This window comes from Amblyomma americanum, chromosome 8 (assembly GCF_052857255.1).
Source record: "Amblyomma americanum isolate KBUSLIRL-KWMA chromosome 8, ASM5285725v1, whole genome shotgun sequence".
NCBI classification, from domain to species: Eukaryota; Metazoa; Arthropoda; class Arachnida; order Ixodida; family Ixodidae; genus Amblyomma; species Amblyomma americanum.
This window is the reverse complement of record NC_135504.1, coordinates 157,411,198-157,437,216: the sequence shown is the minus strand read 5'-3', so window position 1 is coordinate 157,437,216 and position 26,019 is coordinate 157,411,198. Positions and strand designations below refer to the sequence as shown.

General features: G+C 46.2%; 2 protein-coding genes across 5 annotated transcripts in view; one reads left to right on the top strand and one right to left on the bottom strand.

Moving 5' to 3' along the window:
* The first annotated feature begins 3,400 nt into the window (after positions 1–3,400).
* LOC144102125 (uncharacterized) overlaps positions 3,401–26,019 on the top strand; it is a 39,793-nt gene continuing 17,174 nt past the window's right edge. The window contains exons 1-2 of one of the 2 annotated variants that reach the window (XM_077635420.1): positions 3,401–3,738; positions 19,930–20,053. The gene's annotated coding sequence lies outside the window, so the exon portion shown is untranslated. The remainder of the gene's footprint in view (positions 3,739–19,929; positions 20,054–26,019) is intronic. The other variant, XM_077635422.1, reaches the window with a different exon arrangement.
* On the bottom strand, positions 5,016–16,071 carry LOC144102123 (uncharacterized). Of its 3 annotated transcripts, none has more exons than XM_077635418.1 (5): positions 15,724–16,071; positions 14,868–14,961; positions 14,260–14,335; positions 9,751–9,862; positions 5,016–5,155 (listed from the first exon to the last, which is right to left on the bottom strand). In XM_077635418.1, the coding sequence occupies exons 1-5, from the start codon at positions 15,737–15,739 to the stop codon at positions 5,031–5,033; spliced, it is 423 nt and encodes a 140-aa protein (XP_077491544.1). In that variant the 5' UTR covers positions 15,740–16,071; the 3' UTR covers positions 5,016–5,030. The 3 variants fall into 3 exon arrangements, 2 of the variants coding, with proteins under 2 accessions (XP_077491544.1, XP_077491543.1); XM_077635417.1 differs by having other exon boundaries at positions 9,733–9,862; positions 15,724–16,069; XR_013308180.1 differs by lacking the exon at positions 14,868–14,961 and having other exon boundaries at positions 9,733–9,862; positions 15,724–16,062.

Below are 26,019 nucleotides of genomic sequence, written 5' to 3'. Positions count from 1 at the left end.
GCAGAGAGATAGTATTCCCGCCTTCGCCCTACATGGGTCCTGTGTGAAAAATACAGGGGCTAAACTTTGGGCTGCACAGCGGCGAAGCATTGTAGGCATGAAGTTTGGGCTGTCTGAGCAACGCCTACGTTGGTCCCGCATGGGCTAGGCGTGGGCACATTTGTCATTTCCGCATCTTCTCCGCCTCTATCCTAAACAGGGCATGAAAGGGCTAAGTATGGGCTGTATGCATGCCACCACAGATACACGCGGGCAACAGTGCGGGCTCTATCATGGTTCAGTGTGGGCGGCCCCTCTTGGGGCTGCCCGTGCAGCGCCTTGAGGGAGCCACGGTGGTTTTGTGTGGGCAGAGAGATAGTATTCCCGCCTTCGCCCTACATGGGTCCTGTGTGGAAAACACAGGGGCTAAACTTTGGGCTGCACAGCGGCGAAGCGTTGTAGGCATGCAGTTTGGGCTGTCTGAGCAACGCCTACGTTGGTCCCGCATGGGCTAGGCGTGGGCACATTTGTCATTTCCGCATCTTCCCCGCCTCTATCCTAAACAGGGCATGAAAGGGCTAAGTATGGTCTGTATGCATGCCACCACAGATACACGCGGGCAACAGTGTGGGCTCTATCATGGTTCAGTGTGGGCGGCCCCTCTTGGGGCTGCCCGTGCAGCGCCTTGAGGGAGCCACGGTGGTTTTGTGTGGGCAGAGAGATAGTACTCCCGCTTTCGGCCTACATGGGTCCTGTGTGGAAAATACATGGGCTAAACTTTAAGCTGCTCAGCGGCGAAGCGTTGTAGGCATGCACTTTGGGCTGCCTGAGCAACGCATACGTTGTTCCCGCATGGTCTAGGCGTGGGCACGTTTGTCATTTCCGCATCTTCCCCTCCTTTATCCTAACCAGGGTATGAAAGGGCTAAGCATGGACTGTATGCAGTTCGTGTGCATAAAATATGGGGTTACATGATGGTGAAGTGCGGGCAAACCCAATAGAGGCGGCCCCTGCAGCACCCTCAAGAATCCAAGGAGGCTAGCTGCGTGTGGGTAAACATACAATATTCCCGCCTACAGCCTACAAAGGCACTGCGTAGAAAATACGTGGGCGGCGCATGGGCATATATCAGCCATTCCCACACCTTCCCCGCCTACATATCTGGTAGAAAAGGGCTATGTGTGGACTATGCAGTGGCAAAATGTGTGTGCGTGAACCTGGGCTATACGATGGTGAATTGCGGGCAACCGCGATGGGGGCTTGCCGTGCATCACTCTGACGACACTGTGTGTGGAAACAGGAGTATATTTCAGCCTGTAGCCTTCGTAAGTCCTCCGTCGATTATTCTGGAGTTTGCAGTGCAGAAACATCACGCGTAATGTTACCGATCGTTGACCGGTGACACCTAAGGACATGTAGTTCCACTTACATTAGCCTGGCTGCATATCCTACATTACATGTAAAAGGGCTGCATGGGTACCACAGCGATGGAGCATGGGCGCAGGGGTGAAGTGCAGGCATATATATATATATATATATATATATATATATATATATATATATATATATATATATATATATATATTTATGAAGGGAGCCAACAGTCACCGAAACCAAGGTACATAGGGGAACGTTAATTTTTTTTTTATGTGTTATGCTTATTAGTGGGATAATAATAATTAGATTAATAAATCGCTTAAAGAAAATTACTTATAAAGCAGCAGAAAAAACAACCATGCCGCCGGTGGGATCCGAACCCACGACCTCCGAATATCGCGTCCGGTGCTCTTACCAACTGAGCTACGGCGACGGCTGTCCAATCTGCTGCTCTCGTGGGTATTTATGTTTACTGGGTGTAAGCGAGCCTTGAGAGTGTTCACCAGCGCCACCCTCGACCATAGCGGCGGACGTAGCACGTCCTGTAATACCGCGAGCGTAACGTAGAACGTCATCTAACGGCGAGGGCGGAAACTGTGCGAGAGCCCTCTTATGCTACCTATGGCATCAAGACTGCCAGAACCGAGACCCTCGTTAAGCTATTAGCAGACAAGTTAAAGGAAATGAGGGGCCCGTTTGACAAATTTATGAAGGGAGCCAACAGTCACCGAAACCAAGGTACATACGTTACGCTCGCGGTATTACAGGACGTGCTACGTCCGCCGCTATGGTCGAGGGTGGCGCTGGTGAACACTCTCAAGGCTCGCTTACACCCAGTAAACATAAATACCCACGAGAGCAGCAGATTGGACAGCCGTCGCCGTAGCTCAGTTGGTAAGAGCACCGGACGCGATATTCGGAGGTCGTGGGTTCGGATCCCACCGGCGGCATGGTTGTTTTTTCTGCTGCTTTATAAGTAATTTTCTTTAAGCGATTTATTAATCTAATTATTATTATCCCACTAATAAGCATAACACATAAAAAAAAAATAACGTTCCCCTATGTACCTTGGTTTCGGTGACTGTTGGCTCCCTTCATAAATTTGTCAAACGGGCCCCTCATTTCCTTTAACTTGTCTGCTAATATATATATATATATATATATATATATATATATATATATATATATATATATATATATATATATATATATTTATATATATATATGCTCAGTATATGGGCTGCCACTCAGCACGTTGATGAAGCCAGACGAATGTGGGCAAATAGCTTGCATTCCCGCGTTCAAGCTAAATATATCCTGCATAGAATATCAATTAAGCATGTAATTTAACTCATATGCGCTTCAAAATGCAAAGAATATAGGTAGACGAATTCCGGCTGCCAGCAATAACCGAGGCGGTCCCCTCTTCCGACCTATACTCTGGTACAAATCGTTCTTGTCAGTTTTGTTGGGGTTTATTTGATAATTTAAACTTTCTATGGTCCCTTGATGTTCGATTTAATGAGATTTTGCAGTAATACACATTTTGTTGAAATCTACAATAGCACCTTTGAGATTAACTTTTTTTTTTAAGTTGAGTAAAGCAGACTTGTTCTGCAGATCATATCTTTGTAGCATAAGGCGAAATGTGGTTTACGAGAAACTTGGTGCTGTGCTAAAAAATATGCACTGAAAGCTCGTTATTCCGGTCCGCAAAAGACCAGAAAGAAACGAGAAAAGCTAAGAAAACAATTTGTAAAGTTGTTCTGCAAGGAGCTGAAACATTGTCGCCTGCTATTGACATGAAAACTGCACGGCAATGATGCACGGAGGCGCGGAGCGCCTTAGTCTAACTTAAATTTTGTAACAGTTCGCAGTATATATTTACCATGACGCTAATAGCCACGCGCCAGCGCTTAGCGTGCTTCCCAACGCGTTCAAATCCAGCGCGCTGCTACCAGGTCACGTGGCAGGACGCAGCACACCCTCCTCCTCCCCTCCTCTCCCTTGGTGCATTACGGAGTGATAACCGGCTAGGCCTTACGCCGCGCCGTGCCGTGCTGCTGCTGTTCGCGTGCTGTTTGTGTTCAAAATCGTTCCTTCAAACTTCCGTTTGGATTTCCTGATTATCGTAGCTTGCGCCGCGTGTCAGCAATGCAGCCGTTCGCGTACTTTGTGAAAAGTGACCACGCCGAGAAGCATGGAGCCGTTTCATATTGAAAACACGTTCGGCTTCAACCGTAGCAACCGCGAAGCGAGAGAAGAAAGCGGTTACTGGAATGCGTCGAGTCTTCGTTTCTACAACACGTTCGACTTCAACCATAGCAGCCGCAAAGCAAGAGAAGAAAGCGGTTATGGAATGCGTAGAGTCTTCGTTTCCAGGTGAGACCCATAGTGTAGCGCAAGAGTGCGTGCAATTTGCGACCTTGAAAATAAACGAGCGAGCACAAAGGCGAGAAGAAGCGGAAGAGACGAGGCTCTGTCAGCTCTGTCCTGTTCGTTTCCCTTCGGCATTGCGCGAGTCACTGGTTGTTTCCGCGGCAGCAAAGTGCATTCCACATCGAATCTTCAAACTGCTGGTCCGTCAGTGTTCACAGTGTATGCGTTGCGACGCGAGCGCCGAGGTGTATGCATAGATGCATTTGCTGAATGGCGGGCGGGCGTAGGAGTCCTAAATGTAAATGTGGCAATTGTATACCGCCCAGCAAGGCGCGTGACTATGTTTTGGGCTTTCGTTAAGGTGGTTGCCCGACTTCCTGTTTATTATTCGACGTGGCACGTGATCGTGCACTGCCTGCACGCGTGTTTTTGACGCCAGTATCGGCCCGTTGCGGACTGCCGATAGCATGCACCGCTCGGTATGTTTAGCGTTCTGTTATTCGCTACGCGTATGTGCGTCTTTATAGTAATCTGATGTGGCGTCTTAAGGTTAGAACACACCTCTACGAGCCGATTACACCAGCTGTCAACCTCAGAGTGAGAGGGGTGTGACGCGTCAAGGCATGCAAGCGACTGAGTGAATTGAAGCGACGCGTCACTGCGATACCACAACAGGTAGCTGCCTGCTCGATCACTTTTGTAACATTGGTAACGTTGCCTGCAGCTGTAAAGTTCTTTTAGTTGCTGGCGGCCGTGAATAAAAATCATTGCTAAATGATGACGAAGTAGCCCTAGAAAAAGAGCGCTTTGTAGCCCGTTCAAATTAAGTGGTTTTGAATACCCAGTCAAAACGCACTACAGGATTCTAAGACAAAAAATTTCTGTAGTCTGTAGTCTTGTCGTATTTTGGGCATGTCTTGTGCAGTCTGTCTTGTCTTTTGTAGTCCTGTCTTCTGTAGTCTGTCTTGTCTTTTATAGTCTGTCTTTTGTAGTTTGTCCTCTCTTTTGTAGTCTGTCTTGACTTCTGTAGTCTGTCTTGTCTTCTGGAGTCTGTCTTGTCTTCTGTAGTGTGTCTTGTCTTCTGTAGTTTGCCTTGTCTTCTGTAGTGTGTCTTGTGTAGTGCTCGTGCTCTGTGTAACAGTCGTTACTGTCACCTGTCAATTAACACAGGATTTGTGTTCTGGAGTACGCTATGCACAAAAATGCACAGCTTGTTAATGGTCGCCTGTCAACACAAGCTTTGTGCATTCCAGAGTAATTCGGGCACAAAACCACTAGAATTGAAATGAAAATGATCAATATTTATTTACTGTTTCGTGCTTTTTTTTCGAGCTTGCTGATGCATGCTGTCCAGCGTTGTCCTGGCCGCAGGTTCCTAGATACATCGCCCATGAGCCAAGAAAAATGGTTTTTGTCTTGGCTGAAAAAAACAAAAAATAGGGATCACCGCTGCTACCTGAGCAAAAAAAATGTGAAAGCGTTGACGCCTCCTCGACGCTGGTCGCCTTTCAAATTTGGCGCCATGGTTGTTTTCTCGTTGACTTGATTGGTTATCAATTAACTCTTATTTTACCCTCACTTCATCCCAGCAACGATTTCGAGTTTTCAAATTTTCCTCCATGGATCGTTCCTGCCCACTCACTGAATACTTGCCCAGTCTAATCACGCATTTATTGCCTTTCGCTTCTCAATAATTACCTAATTGCCTCTAATTTATCATTCTTTTTCCTATCTCCTAGTTAAGTATAGGAAACTTATCACTGGTCACGTGATTGCTCATTTTGAGTTTTCAATCTTGGCGCCAAGCTTTGGCTTTGTCCATACTTCCAGTTTTTCAAACTTGGCACTACGCTGTAGCTCCTACTTTCCGCGTTTTCAAATTTTGCGGCACTTTTTCTCTGGCCCAGCCACTTTTTGGACATTTTTGGCTGCAAATAATTATCTAATTATGAAATTTTCTTTTCGAGCAGCATCCTCACATCATCCTCTGCCAATTACACAACCAATCATATGAAGCTATCTCTTCTGAGTTGCCCACAACTGCTGCGGACACGATCCCCGGCAACGTAGCCTAGTAAACTCACTTTATTCAAAATGTTGTAATACTGAACAAGGCTTATGACTGGCCGAGTTGGTACTGACTCACCTTAAAACCAGCCAGAACACACAAGAAGACATGAGCTCAAGAGGCGGGACTAACAAAAATTAAATTGAAGATTTTTATTTTTTGATTTGTGGGGGTTTAACGTCCCAAAGCGACTCGGGCTATAAGGGACGCCGTAGTGGATGGCTCCAGAAATTTCGACCACCTGGGGTTCTTTAGCGTGCACTGACAACGCACAGTACACGGGCCTCTAAAATTTCGCCTCCATTGAAATTTGACTGGTGCGGCCAGGATCGAACCTGCGTCTTTTGGGACAGCAGCCGAGCGCCATAACCACTGAGCCTCTGCGGCGGCATCATTGAAGGAAAGCCGCAAAAGAAGACCCGCGAAGAGATACAAGCACACAATAATCCAAAGCAGTGAAAGGGCGAAGTGCAATCAAAGGTCACTGGCATACTAATGAATCATCTAAAAAAGCAAATTCCTTACAGTGAAGGTTTTCCGATGGCTTAGCCACACGTGTCCTTAGCCTTACCGATGTAGTAAGCCTCAACTATCTACCGACAGATTTATCCCTTCCATAAACCACTGATGTGTCGTGGAAATTAGGCATGCAAAGAGACAGGTCATCCTCAGATTTGCATTCACAAGATTTAGCGTGCAGTGCCAGATTAGAATTTGCCTTCCCCCTATAGAGTGAAAGTGCTCAGTCAGGTGCAAATTCAGATATCTGCCCGTCTGCCCATATTAGTTGCAGCCATAAGGCAGTGGAATGCAATATACTCCATTACTTTGCAAGTGGTGAACCTTTTTTTGTGACACTGTCCATTGTGGACAAGTACCCAGTTTTATCAAGCCTTTTTAATGGCGGCGCAAAGGCCTCCTGTCTTGCACTTCGCTGTTAAGACAACAGCAGCATTACGCTTTCCCGCGACTTTCTTGAGACTGTGAAATACTGTGGAGGTAAGGTGTATCAGCATCATCGGAGTATCTGCTCCTTACCCTCGAGCGAGTGAAAACATACTATGACAGGTTGTTGAGATGGGCAAGTGGGAACCCAGCTGCTTGGAAACCTGCTACAAGAATGCGTCCTCAGCAGTGATGGCATGACTTATCTAAAGCTGATGTCATGCACACGATTGCACACCCATCAAGTGTTTCCATCTTTACTGACCTTAACCAGCGACAAATACACCTCTTCACCATCCTTCCCCAACGAGTGGTCCGACTCGTAGCTAAAAAGAGCCTTCCCCGATCTTTAGCTGTAACCCCGACAAACCTATTCGTCCACAAAGCGCAAGTCTGCATCAAGAAACTGCTAACGGTTCTGCTTAGACAATTCTGATGTAAAAGACAGGCCTTGACCGCATGCCTTAAGGACTCCTAAAACATCTTGTGCCAACTTATCTGAGCCTTCTATGTCCAGAAAAATTACAGTCATGAACATAACGAAATGCTACTATGCCAAGCTCTTCCAAACAGGCCTCCAATGCCTTATCGACTTTAGACAAAAAAATGTTGCTGAGCAAAGGTACGACCTGCGTGTAAATACCGCCCTGCCAACTGACAAATACGGATTTGCAGTAAAAGGAGAACAGCCCCAAGAAGCCAGCAACCGAAATCAGGCAATCATCTGTAAAAGCAAGTTCATTGTTCACCCTGATGCCGTGTGCACATGCCTCAGAGGTCTATCATGTGACAATGAATAGTGCAGGCCCTCCATGTCGATGCTCACTGCAGAGCAGCTGCCCAGGTTGCTGTCCACAAGAAACTAGAACTCCACAGAACTCCACTTTTGTGAGTTGGCAAGGCGGTATTTACATAAGAAATCAGGCATATGCAGAGGGTCCCAGGTTGCACTGTTCCTCCGCGACATTCTTCTGTCCAGAGTCGATACCGCATCAAAGCCCTGTTTGGAAGGCATCGGCATAGTAGCATTTCATTATGTTGATAGCTACCTAATTTGTTTGCACAAGGAGGGCTCAGATAAGTTGGCACAAGACGTTTTAGAAATCTTTAGGCATGTGGTCAAAGCCTATCTTTTACGTCTGAATTTCACTAAGCATAACCGTTTGTAGCTTCTTGACTTAGACCTGCGCTTTGCGGACGACCACATATGTTGGCGCCAAAGCCCAAGATCAGTGGAAAGTGAGAGTAGCGCAAAACGGGACAAAGGGACAGAGAAAGACAGACACCTGTGTTGTGTCTGTCTTTCTCTGTCCCTTTGTCCCGTTTTGCGCTACTCTCACTTTCCATGGATCACCGTTACCGACTCGCCCAAGTTTCTACCCAAGATCAGGAAGCCTCTTAGCTACGAGTTGAACCACTCGAGGCTGGTGAAGGACAGGTTGGCAATCACATGCATCACGACCGCTTTATGAAAGTCATGCCATCACAGTGCTTAGAACGCATTCTCGGAGCAGGTTTCCAAGCCAATGGCACCTGGGTTCCCACTTGCCCATCTTACGCACCTGTCAGAGTGTGCTTTTACTCTCTCGAGGGAATGGAACACCGTTCACATGATGCTGACGTAGTTGAGCAGCACAAAAAGACGGGCTCTATACCTTACATCCACGCTATTTCGCACCATTTCAAGAAAGTTGCACCAAAGTATGATGTTGTTGTTGTCTTGACCGCTAAAAGTAAGGTAGGAGCCCTTTGCTTCTTCGTTCAAACTAGGCTTGATACAACTACGGGTAATCGTCCGCTATGCACAGTGGCAGATAAAAAATGTTCACCACTTGCAAAAGTAAAGGTTTTTTTGCATTCCACTGCCTCGTAGCTGAAACTACTATGGGCAGACAAGCAGATATTTGAATATGCGCCTGGCTGAGAACACTTTCACTGTATAGAGAGGAAGGCGAATTTTCACCTGACACTGCACGTTCAAACTCGTGAATGCAATCGGAGGACGACCTTTCTCTTTGCACGCCTGATTTCTGCGGCACATCAGTGGTTTTGGAAAGTGATAAATCTGTCCTGACATAGTTGAGGCTTACTACATCAGTAAGGCTAAAAACAAGTGCCTGGCTAAACCGTCGGTGAACCTTCACTGTAAGGAATGAGTTCTTTAGATGGTTTACTAGTACATCAGTGCCTTTCGGTTATTTTTTTGCCCTCTCACTGTTTTGGGGTCTTGCATGCTTGAATCTCTTTGCAGGTCTTCTTTTGCCACTTTCCTTCAATAAAATTTCAGTTGTTAGACCAGCCTCATCTTGTGCTCATCTCTTCTCCTGTTTTGTGTCTTCCGGCTGGTTTTAAGATGTAATACTGAAGGCCGAAAGAAAGCCATTTTAGAGTCAAGTGCACTTATAATGGCCACAGCTATAATGAATGTTCATTTATTACAAAAAATAGTGCTTACTTCATTAATTTATGCATGAAGTATATGACACTGCATCAAAATAAAAAAAAGACTAAGCCTCTAACCCTCATGGCCAAACTGCAGTTACAGCAAACGAAAGGACACCATAAACATGCCCCACATGCAAAAGCTTGCACTACAGGCCAATGCAGAAATAAGGTCAGATTACTTCCCAAACTGCATGACACTGCCACGCAAAGTAAAGATTGTGACAGGCAATAAAGGAGCAACAAAAAAGCAAACTGTAGGTAGCAGCCAATTTCATGCAGACAAGCTACAAGGTCAGGCCAACATAGATGTGGAAGAAATTTGAAAAAAAAAGCCAAAACAAGCACATATTAATTTTTAAGGTTCTCACAGCCCTTTAAATGGCAAATACTTTTCTGAAAAAACATAACAGAAGCGGAAATTTTTTTTCGGAAATCAATTTTTTTCATGAACTTCATTATTCTTGAAGCATGGGCGGGCATAGAGTAGTCAGATTAGTGCATGCGTTCCTAAGCAATGCCATGCCAAAAACTGTACTTACAGAAAAAGCTTGCCTTACTGAGTGAATACCACTGACCATCCACTAATTTCCCAGCCTGCTCCAGGACCCTGGCAAAAATCACACGCAACTTGGTGGCTTGCACAACTTCCATGTGACTCTTGGTCTTTAGCTGGAAAAAACTGAGGGATCAGTGAGATATAAAATTTTACATGCATTGCTTTGTTTCAATGACCAACTAAGAAAGAAACAGCGGTTTCTGTGAGCGCAACTATTTTTTCACACAAGCTTTCTACAGTAAACCACGTTTATCGCGACCTAATTCACACTGACTTGCTGCACGGTCCCAGAACTACTGTGTATAGCTCTATGGTTTCAAATGCTTAGTTAGCTCTGAGCCCTTGGGCTTGCACTCGTTAATGCAGAAAACCTCGGGAAGGCCAACCAGAGCTTCGAGCTTTAAGCCATAGCTATTCAGAAGCTCAGTGGTCTGTGGGAGAACTTTTGGCTGTGTGACACAGTAGCAAATGCTGCTCCAGCTACTTTCACTCCATTGCAAAAAACTCGCACAGCAGAGACCTGTCCTCCATTTTGCATTGCAGAAACAATCACTGAAATTCAAAGCACGCATACTAAATGCACACCTACCTTCCAACACAGCTTCATAATAATGGGTATAATTATTGGAATGAAATACCAGTCAGTACATGTAGTTTTCAGTTTATCCAAAAATTATAAGCAACCGACAAACAATAAACATTAAAAGAGAAATGAAATAACCAGAATTGTTTAAAAAATCTGTCAGAAGAATTATGTGACATCCACTACACTCCAGAAGAGCAAGGTTCCGGGCTAGTTGGTAATACATTTAAGGGAGGAAACAGCGCAATGAAACACGGACACACGAAGAACGGACACACACGAGCGCTGACTCACAACTGAAATTTATTTTGAAGAAAAGATGCTTAAATAGGAGACATGCGAGGGTGCTTAACAGGGCTGCTGCAGCAATAACCGCCAATCAGTGTGGTCGCGTCACAAAATTTCAAAAACAGCAACGAAAGAAGTAAGTGATAAAAAACGGTGTAAAGGGCCGCAAAAAGGTGGTTAGGTGACCGTAACAATAACAAGACCAAGGGGGGGGGGGGGGGAGCATTAAAACCATGAGGGACACAGATGTGAAAACACAGGTGAAACATAAAAATGAAAGACGTACAAGCTTTAAAAGCGTGCCCAAAAAGGGGGGGGGGGAGATAAAAGCGCTAAAATCATGAGACACAGCGAAGGATAAAACAAGATAAAGGTACTACCAACAAGGGATCACAGAATCATTAGGCTATAGGTTGCACAAGAAAACTTAAGTGTTCATCAGGCCACCCAGAAAATTTAGCTCTTTTTCCGACAAGGAGAGGGATGCAGTGCTCACGCATTGTTCACCAGCTTGATGAATTTGGAGGGCTTCTAGGATTTCCCTCGTCAACCTATCTCGTCCTCGGCCGATAGTGGTGCAGCGATTAAAGTCAGGGGAGCAGATTCTTTCAGTGTCGTCTTCTGTGATTTTGCACTTCTTACAGTGCTTAGCCAGGTGCCCAGAAATTGCTATACTATTTACGTTGTTTTGATGTTCTTGTAGGCGGATATTGATGCACCTTCCCGTTTGACCGATGTACCTCTTCCCGCATGACACTGGGATGGAGTAAATTATTTCTAAATCACAGGGGACATGTTGATCAGAGTGTGCCACCCTACACCCTCGGGTTTCCGGCGGGTTATTCACTTTGGAACAGAGGGCGGAAAGCTTGTTGGGAGCCGTGAAGACAACATCCACGCCGGCGCGCTGTGCGACTTTCTTTAGACGATGGCCGATGGTGTGGAGGTAGGGCATTGCCACAAAATTTCTGCGTTTATCGTTTGAAGCAGCAGGTCCGAGGTGTGGCCGGGGCTTCTTGATCATGGAGCCGGCTACTGATACAAGCAGATGCAAAGGGTAGCCTGCCGACAGCAGGCTACCCTTTGCATCTGCTTGTATCAGTAGACAGCAGGCTACCCTTTGCATCTGCTTGTATCAGTAGCCGGCTCCATGATCAAGAAGCCCCGGCCACACCTCGGACCTGTTGCTTCAAACGATAAACGCAAAAATTTTGTGGCAATGCCCTACCTCCACACCATCGGCCATCGTCTAAAGAAAGTCGCACAGCGCGCCGGCGTGGATGTCGTCTTCACGGCTCCCAACAAGCTTTCCGCCCTCTGTTCCAAAGTGAATAACCCGCCGGAAACCCGAGGGTGTAGGGTGGCACACTCTGATCAACATGTCCCCTGTGATTTAGAAATAATTTACTCCGTCCCAGTGTCATGCGGGAAGAGGTACATCGGTCAAACGGGAAGGTGCATCAATATCCGCCTACAAGAACATCAAAACAACGTAAATAGTATAGCAATTTCTGGGCACCTGGCTAAGCACTGTAAGAAGTGCAAAATCACAGAAGACGACACTGAAAGAATCTGCACCCCTGACTTTAATCGCTGCACCACTATCGGCCGAGGACGAGATAGGTTGACGAGGGAAATCCTAGAAGCCCTCCAAATTCGTCAAGCTGGTGAACAATGCGTGAGCACTGCATCCCTCTCCTTGTCGGAAAAAGAGCTAAATTTTCTGGGTGGCCTGATGAACACTTAAGTTTTCTTGTGCAACCTATAGCCTAATGATTCTGTGATCCCTTGTTGGTAGTGCCTTTATCTTGTTTTATCCTTTGCTGCGTCTTAAGATTTTAACGCTTTTATCTCCCCCCCCCCCTTTTTGGGCACGCTTTTAAAGCTTGTACGTCTTTCATTTTTATGTTTCACCTGTATTTTCACATCTGTGTCCCTCATGGTTTTAATGCTCCCCCCCCCCATTGGTCTTGTTATTGTTACTGTCACCTGACCACCTTTTTGCGGCCCTTTACACCGTTTTTTATCACTTACTTCTTTCGTTGCTGTTTTTGAAATTTTGTGACGCGACCACACTGATTGGCGGTTATCGCTGCAGCAGCCCTGTTAAGCACCCTCGCATGTCTCCTATTTAAGCATCTTTTCAAAATAAATTTCAGTTGTGAGTCAGCGCTCGTGTGTGTCCGTTCTTCGTGTGTCCGTGTTTCATTGCGCTGTTTCCTCCCTTAAACTACACTCCAGCAGTTCTTTGCCTTTGTGCACCTTCAAACCACACTTTCTTACAGGCACATTTGCACAGAAATTTGGTTGAACTTGATCTTTAAGAATCTTTTTTGATGCAACAGTAGGGAGAAACCAGGTTTTACCCAAACACGAAGCGCCCTACACATTGCATCACAAGCCTAGATGGTGCACTTGAGTCACCTCTTATGCTTATGCAAGAAACAGGAACAGAGATCTCTTGACTAAATCAAAAAGAGAGGAAGTGCAATGCATGTGTAATGCAGAGAAGATATAAGCAATACCACACTAAAACACTGGGAGGATTCCAAGAGTAGGTGAATGCATGAATGGGTGGCAATCAGATGGCTAAATGAGATTAGGAAATTTGAGGAAAATGGGTGGTAGCATGTGGCACAGGACACAGTTACCTAAAATGAACTAGAGAACCATTGTTTTGCACTAATTTTAACAGCACATTCACATGACAGACAAAATCACTAACTCCAGGAACAGACTGAGCATCATGCAACTCAATGTCAATCACCATTGCAAATGGCACCAGCACCGCAGACTGCACATGGGGAAAATTAGACATATTTTTGCTCTCAACTTTGAGCAGCAGTCAGCTGCGCTTTTAGGAGCAAAGCTCTAAAGTACGGCAACATTGGCACTTTGTTTTACTGACATGAGGGTGCTTGTGAACGTGCAAGTCTCATGTTTGTTTTGCACCAAATGTGTTAATTGCGAGGTATGTTTAACTAAAGAGGGGCATCTAACATAGGCATCAGCTCTTCATTACTTCCCTTCTATATCCCTCCCTTATATCACGGTTCAAGTGTCCACCAAAGTGTGAGACAGTTACTGTTACATTTCCTTGAATTTTCCTTCAACTAATTTTAAATTTTTAAAGTATAAAGCTTTAAGAAGGTAGAGGTACAAACTGTGCAGTATAACCATATGCTATGGCAATAAACCAGCAATAAATCTGTGCTGACAGCAGCTTGCCCAGTGCATTGCAAGGATGCTATATCATACAAGGATTGGTGTCATCGTGCATTGTTACATTACTGACTGACAATTTGGTCTCTGTATCAGAAATACTGGTAAACCATCATTGTAGAGCACAATGTTTTTAAAGGGATAAATGAACATATAGGTCCTTTTCGAGGACACATATGCATACCAGGCAACAGGTGTGCAATGTCAAAGCACGTTTATGTTAACAGCAGCTGCGTCAAGAGCTACATCAGCGACTATATTTTGTACAAGTCTACAGTTCCGGTAATTATAAGCTGAGGCACTGCTGTGAAGTGCATGTAGAGTTTCATGCATTTCTAAACCTAGCTGCAAGCCTATATTGAAAATATTTTTCTAAATAGGCAGCTAAGATATGCATCACTGAAAAAGAATAACTACCATGAACGGATCAGGAGGGATGACACAGCCGAAGGCAGGAAGCACGCATGGCCCAATAGATGCTGGCCGCTGGCAACTGCAAATAAATACATCAAGAGCAACAGCTGTCAGTGGCTGTAGCCATGTCATGAATGACAAGAGAGGAAATCATCTACTGCTTTAAAAACTAAACTTAGACGTAATGTAAGTAAATAAAAACCAATGAGCTAGCCCATGACAAAACAAATGAACAGATTTTATGTAATGCACCCATATACATTCTTTGAGAAGAGTCACAATGACTGTTATAACCACACTGAAAGATGAGCTGGCTGAAATACCGCACACCAATTTGAATATAGGATGTGCAGGTTTTCATTAATTCCTATCATGGTGCCTTGCACCAATGTCTAGGTATTAAATTGAAAGTTGCAACCAGTCTGCCTTGGTTAAATGAGAAGAGAGAATTGAAAAAAGCATGCCTTCACTAGCAGGAAGCTTGATACCTCACAGCACAGCGTGGCATCATAGAAAAATTGCTAGCGCATTTAACAAATCTGCATACAATCAAAAGCTGCACAAATTTGTCGACTGGCAATGCAAGTAAAGGCAAGAGAAACAAAAAATACCAAAGAACACTCGTGAGTGCGGCAAAGGGAGGTCTGTGGGTAGGATCCCGTGCCTGGGAAGAGTTCCGAGCTCGGAGAATCGCTGGCACCACAGCTGATGGCACGCAACCAAGAATAAATAACAAAGCGAAAATAAGTAACAAAAAAACCATCGACAATGGCGAACGACTTGAATGCGGGCCGCAAAAGCGAGGGATATAGCAAAAAGGTAGAAATCCTAAATAATTGTGCAGTTGCATCTCCGACAGCTCGCAGTGCTCAGAAGGAGAGGAAGCATCAAAGTTTACAGCTCAGGAGAAGCAAGATTGATCTAACTTTGACATAACACTGCCTCAAATCCTGTTCCACTGGGGAAGCACAGACAAGTTTACAAATGACAAGGCGATGAATATGAACTAGCCTTTCGCGTGCGATCACTGTCTCAAAATTTAGTATGACGCATATTAAGGCACAAGCACTAATCCGATGAGTACTAACCTTGAGCAAAATAGTGCGGTGTCTGATCGCAGCTGGCCAAGCGCGAGCGCTCCGCCGCGCGGCACTTCTCGCTCATCGTCTTCTACGCAGTGCAAATCCATGCTTTTGCACCGAGTGTCGAAGCGCTAGCAAGCGAAAGCGTAACTCTGTTGTGATATCTGGTGCCATTTTTATTTACCACGGCACGCGAGTAATAAATGCACATAAAGACAATGAGAACAACACTTGTCATGAAGGATATAGGCCCTGCTTTTTTGGCGCCGCATTGTAGCTGCGGCAACCGCAGGCGGACTGCCTCCACTCACATCCCTATATAGCCGTATACAAATAGCGCGTGTGAATACAGATCATTAGGAAAGAAACGCAGAGTGGGACTCACCGGCCATGCGATTCATCCAGGCTTAGTAAAACGGCGCAGGAGTCTTCGTTCCCCTAACAGATGAAAAGACGTCGCAGCACTCTTTCTTCATGGCTTACCCGTTGAAACTCGCCAATGTTGACAGGCCGAAATCCTGGTCGTTGGCTTCCAAAACACACTCCTGCTCACCTTCCTATTGAATGAGTTCTTCACACGTGTCCACCGTAAAAGTATTCAAGCAATGCCTCAAAGAGGCAAATAATACAAAACACAACGTATCGGTTGCGCTGCAATGGCGCCGACGGCTGCGCTTTCGTGTCGGTGAAAATTTGCAACCGACAAAAAAATTAGTTTTTTAAACCATGAATACTTATATTATCTTCACAACAAAGACATTGCATTTATTTTAAATTATTTTTATATTTTTTAAGAATACTAAAGCGCTTTCAGTTACTTTTTCTGGTATGTGGTTTGTAGAAGCTGCGATCCTGTGATCCCCTGAAGTGACCCGGATGCCTAGCAGACGACGGAGCAGACGACGGTGTTGACAGAATGCAATTTCGTTTTATGCCAAAAAAAATCACTAAGTTGCGGCAAAAACAGCGAATAAAAGCGCCGTATCTCAAGCTGGCGAATATCGTGGATAAGTTGAACGCAATTGGCACGATGGAGAGTAGCTGCTATGCATTAATTTGCGCGACCGACACTGGCACGCTCACCGGAGATCATGAAACTTAACAGCTTATCGGTGACCAGTACAAGCGGAGTGCTTTGATATCAACTGCGTTACGAAACTACGTCGATACTTGCGTCTCACTTTAGCTAATATGCAACAGCGGCTAGCACTCGTCGCATCCTGATCGCGTGTAGTTTAACAAGCAAGAGCCCACTAGCGCATCGAAGCAGGCGTGTTTTCGAGTTCGTACCGTTACGACAAATACGAGTTGTTTCGGCACGTACTGGAATTGAAGTTCTCAGCCTGTGCGTCACGGACGGTGACGATGGCGTCGCGGACGATCTTAACTAAGACTCGCCGCAACGCAGCCGATAACCCAAGCATATGTGCGTTAAAGGTTGTTCACCAGTAGTGCAAACGTGGGCATCAAGTATCGCTCAGTCGCAGTGCCAGTCGCTCGCTTCTCGATTTTCCAGCCTTCCGAGTGAAGGTCGCAAGCTGTTGAGCCAATCAGTGAGCCAGCGGGAGTGAGCGAGGCGAGCTTTCGGGAACGACGCCGCCCGCGGGCGCGCCGGGAAATGAACTACGAGCTACCCCCTGGCTGCCCTAGTCGTCGCCAAGCCTAGCCGGTTTCGCATCGATGCAGCAGCTGAGTGCACTTCGAAACTGGCTAGCGCTGAGGTGCTGCTCTCGTCATCGTTTTACTGTGAACCTCGTCTCATAGTAAAACAAAGATATGCTCGGTTTCCGCGACACCTTCAGGAGCGGAGCCAGCTGAGGCCAGGAAAGCCGCGATTGAGCAGCAGCAATTAAAGGCGCCGTGGGGAGACATTTGTTTGTATTCCTGTTATCGCTTCTACCAACGACCCGATATTGGCCAACGATACCCCATCCGACGGCTTAGTATGGACTTGAAGAAACATTACTGTCGCATTTTTCTGACGCTGGCGGCCGGTATTCAGGCTGGCATGCCGCGCCCGTACGTTATCATGTCGCTCAACTGTATGGCCGTGGTGCACATCAAAACCTCCAGACATCCTCCTTTTCGCTCAGATTGTCATAGCACACAGTCACACTGGGACCAGAGTAGTTTAGAGGACCGAGCGCGGGTGCACAGGAGCTAGACTGTGTCAAAGCAGGTGAAACTCTTTAAAGCGCGCGGTTGATGTCAGTCCCAAGACTTTATTCTCATTTCGACCGAAAATCAAATCGGTTCAAACTCGCCGGCCGCCGTATTTCACCTTCGGCTGCATACGCTGCTGTCTATATTTAGCGACATTTTCGTGTCACCGTCATGAAATGTTCAGTGAAGGCAATGAACGACATCGTAAAGTATTTTTTTTGCTTTGCTATTTTATGATAAGCACCACGTCACTGCCGCTAAAAAACATTCTCCGCCAACACTGCATCAGCGTTGGACTTAAGAGCGTTAGCTACGAGAGCTTCAAGTGTTTAGATCGGGGTCCTAGATCGGGGTGCTCAGCAAACGTGGAGAAGACAAAATACAAACATCTGAGGGCATTTCGTTTCGGAAACATTCGTTCTAAGATACAAGCAGCGTCATCTACATAAAAGATTTTGCACTACTATTGCGATTTACAGCCACCTTCGCTAAATCCGGTATGTTTCCTCCTTATATATCACTTAACGAATTTTATAAACGTGTGCATTACAACAAGATGAATTGTTTGACCGCATCCGGAACCCTCTGCGACAAACGATTAGGCCTTATGGCTGTCTGGAAGTCCCCGGAATGCACAGTTTGGGGGCGAAAAGGTCGTGTGCGAATCCCACACATATTTTGGGCTTCATCTAAATATTTATTATATCCTCAGGAACATGACAAGTCAAATGACACGACTTCGATCGTTATGCGTCAAACAGGCGGCCCCCAAATTTGATGCAAATGGGGGTCCCCGGGGTTCCACTTCGATAGCCGCTATACTGGCATATGTAAAACGGATCGAAGGTATCTGTGACAACTGAGGCTCTACGCGCCCGCTGTTGCTATGTGATATAGTGTGGTAACTGTCTTGGCTAATTTGACCTTCCCTGCAGACAGACGTGTCCTTGACAAACGTAAGTAGAAAGAGCTGACGCTCTTAAAACTGAAACGCGCGGAAAAATTATATCGGGGTTGCCTTGAACATTTATACAGAGAACTGCGTGCATGTACACACTTGCTGCCTTTGTGTAGCCGGATGGTTATGGCGAGTAATTTTCCCTGATTGACGACTAACGACATTCTTTTCCGCGACGCATAGAAGTGTCCTTGGTTTTTTCTGCGCATGTAGTAGTAGCGGTACATTATGTTACATGGCTTGAACATGTCACAGAAGCCAATAGGACACTGACTTTCAGTAGCGCCATTCGACTTGCGCACACCGATTGGTGTGCAGGCGCTGTCGTGGCTGCAGCTACATGCCGCCACCGCAAGCGCGTGCGGATACGCAGGCACCGCTGGCTTCGTCACTTGTGTATACAACTTTTTGGGCTTTCAAAGCCGCATTATACTCTTGAGCATGCACTACTTTCATCACATTGTCTTGTGGGAACAGAAGGGAATTAGGTGAGTGCTCGAGCAGTGCCTCTCCTCTAAGCCAATTCTCGTTCGGTGAGAGAGCCAGGTCGCGGGGAGCGAGTTGAATACTCGATTCGCCAATGTGAATGAGCACTTCATTTCACTCGGTGCCCGTCACCAACAGACCAGAGCACCTCGCATCCTCTTCGCGACTCGCCACAGTGAACGCGCTTTGAAGCATCTTTTGTCAATTTGATCCTATCGCTGTCACACGACCGCATGACAGTATTTCTAGAATTCTGCAGTAAAATAATTACCCTCACCAGGAATCTGTCGTATGACACATCCCACGATAGGTATCTATCGCGCGGCACAATCCACGACAGGTATCTGTCGCGCGACTCATCCCACGACAGGTATCTGTCGCGCGGCATATCCCACGACAAGCTCTTGTGTCGCGCGACAGGCCGCACGACAGGTACTTTTGTCGCGTGAAAAGAGGCGCGATAGAAGTCTGTCGCGCGACTGAACCCACGACAGGCAACTTTGCTGAGGCACGCAATCTCTGTCGCGCGGCACTAGTCCCTCTGTCGCGCGACAGTACCTGTGACAGAAACCTGTCGCGCGACAAAGGCTGCGACAGGGACCTTCTTCGCACGACAAAATGCAGGAAAGATGTCTGTCGTGCGGCAGAACCCACTACAAACAACTTTGTCGCGCGAAAGAACCCACGACACGAAGCTTGTCGCACGACACATGGCACGACAAGACAGCTTGTCTTGCGACACAAAATTGTGTCGCGCGACAGATGCGCGACAAAAAATTCTGTCGTCCGTTTTGATCGGGTAACCTAAGTAGTACAGAGCTTATCATAAAAACTAGTGTGAGCAAGTGGCGTTATGTATTTGAAGTTTGGCTGTTTAAACATTTTCTTGTGGTTGTGTGAAATGCCAGCAGTACAAACAATTATCAGGAAGTGCCACGCATTGTGGGTGCAAAATACACAGCTGGAAATTATGATGTTATGCAGGTGAAGTGCCTTCTCTTCAGTAGTGAAGAGGTCTGAAAAGAGCTTCATCGGAGAAGATGTCTCCACTGTCCAGATTTGGGGCTGTTCTTGTCTGTGCCTGTTCAGCGTACATTGCAGAGCACAAGTATGTGTCGAGTTTTCTCAGATCTGTTTTTTTCACCTCTGCATTGAGATCAGTGTGTTGCAATGTCTGCTTTGGACCAAACGTTGATGGCATGTATTGAGATTCCCCTATCCAAAATAACGTGTGTCTCTCTTCTCAATAGGTCATCATCAGATAGTGCCAGTTTCATGCTCAGAAAGAGAGAGAGAGAGAGTTTATTGATAGGAAAGGCAGAGAGGTTGGCCTGAAAAATAAATATCTGGCCTGCTACTCTGCTCTGGGGGACGGGAAGAGGGGATAAAAGAAGGTCACGATGGGGGACGATGATGATTGGAGGAGGCAGATGAAAAACTACATAAAAAAGGCACACTTTCTGACATCACAAACGCGAGACAAGGTCCGCGTCGCTCAAAAAGCGTGAGAGCGCTCGCGTTGCCTTTACAGTTCTAAAACTATCTGGCCAAGCGCCGAGGATCAAATCCTCAGAGAGGAGCGATGTGTCCATAGGCTTCAGTGCAGATGCGAGTATGAGTATTTCACGTGCATACGCTGGACACGCCACTAAAATATGTTCTATAGTCTCTAGCACGCCACATGTGGTACATTCCGGGGAGTCCGCTTGTCCTATTAAGTGCAAGTATTTGCGCGTGAATGCCACATTTAAACGTAGTCTACGGATAACGCATGCAATAGGGCGAGGTATTCCGCGAGGAACTGAAAAGGTCATCGTCGGATCTAGCAGTTTAAGGGGGATGTGGCGGGTGTCTGGCAGGGCCCAGTACCTAGCCGTCGCCCTCCTCATCAATTCCGAAAGGAGACAAGTTGTGTCCACTATCGAGAACGGTACAGCTGTACGCAGGCCACTGCTGAAAGCGCTCCTTGCTTCAGCGTCGGCGGTCTCATTTCTATCGAGTCCGCAGTGTCCGGGGATCCACTGAAACACTATACGGTGGCCGTTTCCCTAAGCAAATGATACGAGACTAATGATATCAAGAGCCAGAGCTTGGTAGGCTATGTGGCGTAGGAAGCATCCTAAAATGTGAAGCGCAGGTTTACAGTCGCTGAAAATGCACCACTCCTGAGGCGGTTCTCCTCAGATGTGGCGAATCGATTCCTGAAGGCCCACAAGCTCTGCAGCGGTTGAAGTAGACTTGTGTCCCAAACTGAATCGGCGGGTCGTTTGTTGTGCAGGGATTGCGAAAGCTCAGAAAGAAGCAGTGCTTAAATACAGGGGGGTCTCGGCTGGCCTCGGAACCCTTACAAAACTAGCGAGGAATATGAGACTCCCTGCATTAGAATGTAGGGAGCGTATGAATCCGAAGCAAGCAACCAATTTTGTGTTTCTTGTTACTGGTGGTTGGAACATTTCTCCTGTCATTTCTAAAATTTCGTGGTGATTTTTAGCAAGCATAATTAACACGTTTTCTTATAGCCAAGACGCAAAAAATGCAACGTTGACAGCACAACACACAGGGTGGAAGAAAAAAGGAAACCCACACCCTTCATACGACGATTGAGTCCAGAGCTGGCCACTCAGCTCCAAGGCTACACAGCAACAACGAGCACACTGGCATAGCCTCAGCTCAGCCGCTTTCTCTCTCTCCCTCTCTAGTTCCCTCCCCACCTGTTCTCGAGTCACTAGAGACCCCTTCAATGCAGACAGGTTTTAAAAAATGCCAATATGAAGTAATCGGCTACAGGTAAGCATTCTAAGGTGATATAACAGCATGAGAACAATGCTTTTATTCTTTTTTCCTTTAGTATCCATCTCCCATGGCACTCCTCATAGACAATCATAGCAGAAGGATAACCATGTAAAGCTTCGACAGTATTGCCGGTGTCACATGGCACTCCTCAGAGACTGGTCCAGCAAATACGTCTTATTTCACTTGATGAAAAGAATATGAATGGTGTTATATAGTGCAGCTATGAATGCACCTCAAAGATGAGAAACATTAATTGGACTTGACAGCTTCTCTTCTGTGGCCTCTTACTGTATAACGAAAGTAAAAAAAGCGCTAATTTTTGCACAAACCACACAGAAAGAACAGACAGGACAGCGCCCGTCCTGTCTGTTCTTTCTGTGTTGTTTATGTAAAAATTAGCGCTGTTTTTTTTTGTTACACAATGTTACACCAAGTAGTCCAGCAAGAGGTACTGTTAAATGAACTTTTCACTGTAGTTGCAATATTTTTAATGCCGCTAGATCTGAGTGGAAAATAAGCACCGTCTACTGCAAACTACTTAAAGGTCTGTTGAATTATAGCCTGTGCACAAAAAAGCTAAAAGTGCTAAATGAGAAAAGGTGAATGTTCACCATAAATTGTTACCTCTGTGGTTATCTTGGTCAGTTCTGATTTTTTTTGCCATTTCACTTGCTTGGTGATGACACTGTGCAAGTTCAGTGAATATACTTGCTCTAATACACTTACAGGAAATTAGGAGCTTGTAGTGACCTGTTTGACTCAGCCTTTCAGCATGCTACCTGATATCATAGTTCAACAAAGCTTGAAAGAAACTGCATATACTATGGACACCAGGTGTTTGCTTGCGTCTTTTTTCAAATGCTTTGGACATTAATGTGCAGGCGCGGACAAAAGTAAACGGAGCGCGACGCGCAAGAAAGAACTGCTTTTCAGTGCCGCCTAGCAAAATAATAATAATTGGTTTTGGGGGGGAAAGGAAATGGCGCAGTATCTGTCTCACACGTAAGCTCAAAACCGCGACACGCATATGCAGGCCCCCTACCAGCCCAACCCTCTCATTGCTCCGCTCGCCTCGCATTCGGCCGTAGTCAGGGTCACGCTGATGATGATTATTGTCGGATGGTCGCGCCCTTATTAGCGAGCTGGCATTTCGGAGCGCATAGACCACTGCCTTGATGCGACAAATCCCGCGGGGGCGACGCTATCATTATGTCGTTTCATCTGTGACAGCTGTAGGCGTGCTTCCATCGCAAATAGCGCGCGTCCTTCGAACTTTAGTTGCCTCTGGGATTCATTTCCATCACGCTATAGACCAAATAAACTCAAAAGCACTCGATCTACCACTGCAGTTTCGGGATCTTTTAATTCAATTACCGTTCATTTTCAGCTTGCTCCTACGAGGAACCGACAGAGCGGCAAAGTATGCGCCCTGTGTGTGTGTACTGCACCACAGTGCTCTTGCATTGGAACCTCGCCTAGGAGGTCAGCTTAAAATGAGATGAAACCGTCGCTCTTAACGCTTTTTGCAGCGCGATCCAGCGTCTCAAGGAGAGTGACTGCTTCCAAATGTGCTGGATGCAGCTGTTGGGTTTCCACACCTATATTCTCAAACAGACCAATGTCTATATGTAACCGGTAGCAGTGAAATAATACAGTTCGCACAGAAGAGTTTGGATCACTTGCTGGATTCTGTCGTGGCTCATACTCTGATTAGTGGGCGATCACGGGTACTTATATGCGGAATTTCGCACGCGGGGCACGCAACAGTGACGCACTGCTGCCGCGGCATTCGTGTGGGTGAGACAGCGGGTGCTTGTAGTCATCCTAAGATCCAAAGGTGCATGGTTCCTCGTGGAAAGCCATGCTCGAACACATGAGAGCGTGTTCACCGGCAGAACGCCGTGGCAGCAAAAGAGGCTTGATTCCAACACCCCTAATGCCTCTCTCTAGGTTTAACCAGAGCTAAACCACCGCCAATTTTTTAAACGTTGTATCCTACTATAAGTCAACATCAGAGTAAAGACACGCAAGTTCGTAACATCCGAGGTGGCATAATTTGGTCTGGTATATCCATGGCGCCCGATGCGGACGCATGTGCGCGCTGCTCCCAGCCCATTCGTGGTAGGCAGCAGTTTTTGCCGTGCGCGTCTTGCAGTCAGCGTTTTCACTGCAAATGCATCAACATACAGGCCGAGGAATACAACATCCTCATGGAATCCGGTGCCAGCAAGTACAAATGTGTTCATTGCGTGAAGCGGCGTGATCCTTCGGCGGCAGAGCTTATCGGCGGAGCCGGCGACACAGAAACGCCCCCCGAAGTGCAGCGCTCTTCCCTGGATTTTCAAGACTCAGATTCCATCAGTGCTTCCCCGAGTGTTGTTTTAATGCTACAAGAAATGGCTAGTCGAATGGATGCGTTAACTGATGAGGTGCGACAGCTCCGTGCGGAAAACGCGCTCCTGCGTGAGGCTTTGAATGGCCTGAGTGCGTCTGTTCGTACCGTCAGCCAGAGTGAGTGCTCGCATTTTGACTGCTCGGAATCTCCCAGCTACGCTTCAGCCGTGGCGGCAAATCCGCCTGCTGGAATGTCGGCCCCTCCATCGAAGCCTCCTGCTCAGGACCAGAGTACTCATCTGCAACGCCCGTCGAAAGCGGTGAGCCAACCACCTCGGCCTCGAGCAACGTTTGGCACAGCTAAGCAGTCCATGCTTAAAGTAGCGCCCAGACTACCGGCGAAGAAAAGCTTATTTGTTTCTCGTTTGGACCCGACAACAACGGCGTCGGACATACAGGAACTTTTGGCGGACACAGTAGGTGACAAGGTTGTTACTTGCACAAAACTGAAAACTAAGTACGATACATATTGCTCCTTTCACGTTTCTATGGATGAGCATTTATTTGAACTTGTGAGCAAACCGGAAGTGTGGCCTGATGGTTGCGTATTTCGCCCTTTTTATGGAAAGCTGTGGTCTTCACGGCGCTTTGATGACCCTAATGGTGCTCTAACTACATCCGAAAATGGCTCAGGAAATTAAGCTGTATTACCAAAACACGAGAGGGCTGCGAACTAAAAGGGAAGCTCTCTTCGCGAATGCATACGAATGTGAGTACGACATTATGTGCCTGACGGAAACGTGGCTAAACTCATCATGTTCAAGTGCGTGTTATTTCTCAGATGAATACACTGTTTTCAGGGCCGATAGGGTGTACTCTGACAAGATTAAATACGGGGGTGGAGTTCTGATAGCCTGCCGTTCTGTGCTAAATGCATTTAGGAGACCAGACCTAGAGACATACGAAGAATGTGTCTGGTTGGAAATTCCAACGTGTGACAAATCGCACTATCTAGTCGGCTGTTACTACTTTCCACCAAATTCTGCTCCTAACGTTTTTACCGATCATTTTTTGGATATTGGGCAAAAACTGATTTTTTGAAGTACAAGGTTCACATCTACGGGGACTTTAATCTTCCTAAGGTCGATTGGTCCACTGGTTTGGTCACTAGTGACTGCACAGCAACTCGAGAAAAAGCCGAATGTTTAATTGATTTTAGTAACTTTTATGGTTTATATCAATTTAATAGAATGAAGAACTGTCCTGGAAACATTTTAGACCTAATTTAATTAATGTGCCTCTTTTTGGCGTGCAAGCGGTGCGCGATCCTCCTATTCTAGTAGACAAATATCATTGCCCGTTTACCTTATCGTTCTTCTTGTCGTTTCGTGCAGTGCCTGAGATGGTGCCAGAAAAATTTAGATACGCGTATGGCAATTACCTTAGGCTGTAGAATGATCTTCTGGCCTACGACTGGTCAGAATTGCTTGAGACTGAGGATGTAAACACAGGAGTTGAGCTACTTACATCAACTGTACAAGGTATAATGAAAAAATGTATACCTCACCGTAAATCGAAGTGTAGATTTCCATGCTGGTTTTCGCACGATTTGAGACATTACTTGATGAAAAAAACAGAAGTATCACAAACTCTACGTGAAATCAGAAAGTGAATATTGGTACCAAAGATATTCATTGCGCAGAAAAATTGTAAAAAAACTGATTGCACGTGATGAAGCCGACTACCACAGACTTCTCGAACAGAACTTTAAAAAGGAACCAAGCAGTTTTTGGGATTTTGTGCGCAAGCAAAGAAATGATAAGGTTAGTGCTGCTGTGATAAAGACGCGCGATGGCATCTGTTTTAAACATCAAGATGTGTGCCAAGCTTTTGCTGATCACTTCAGCTCTTGTTTTGTGCGCCATGATAACACAACTGCTGTTATCA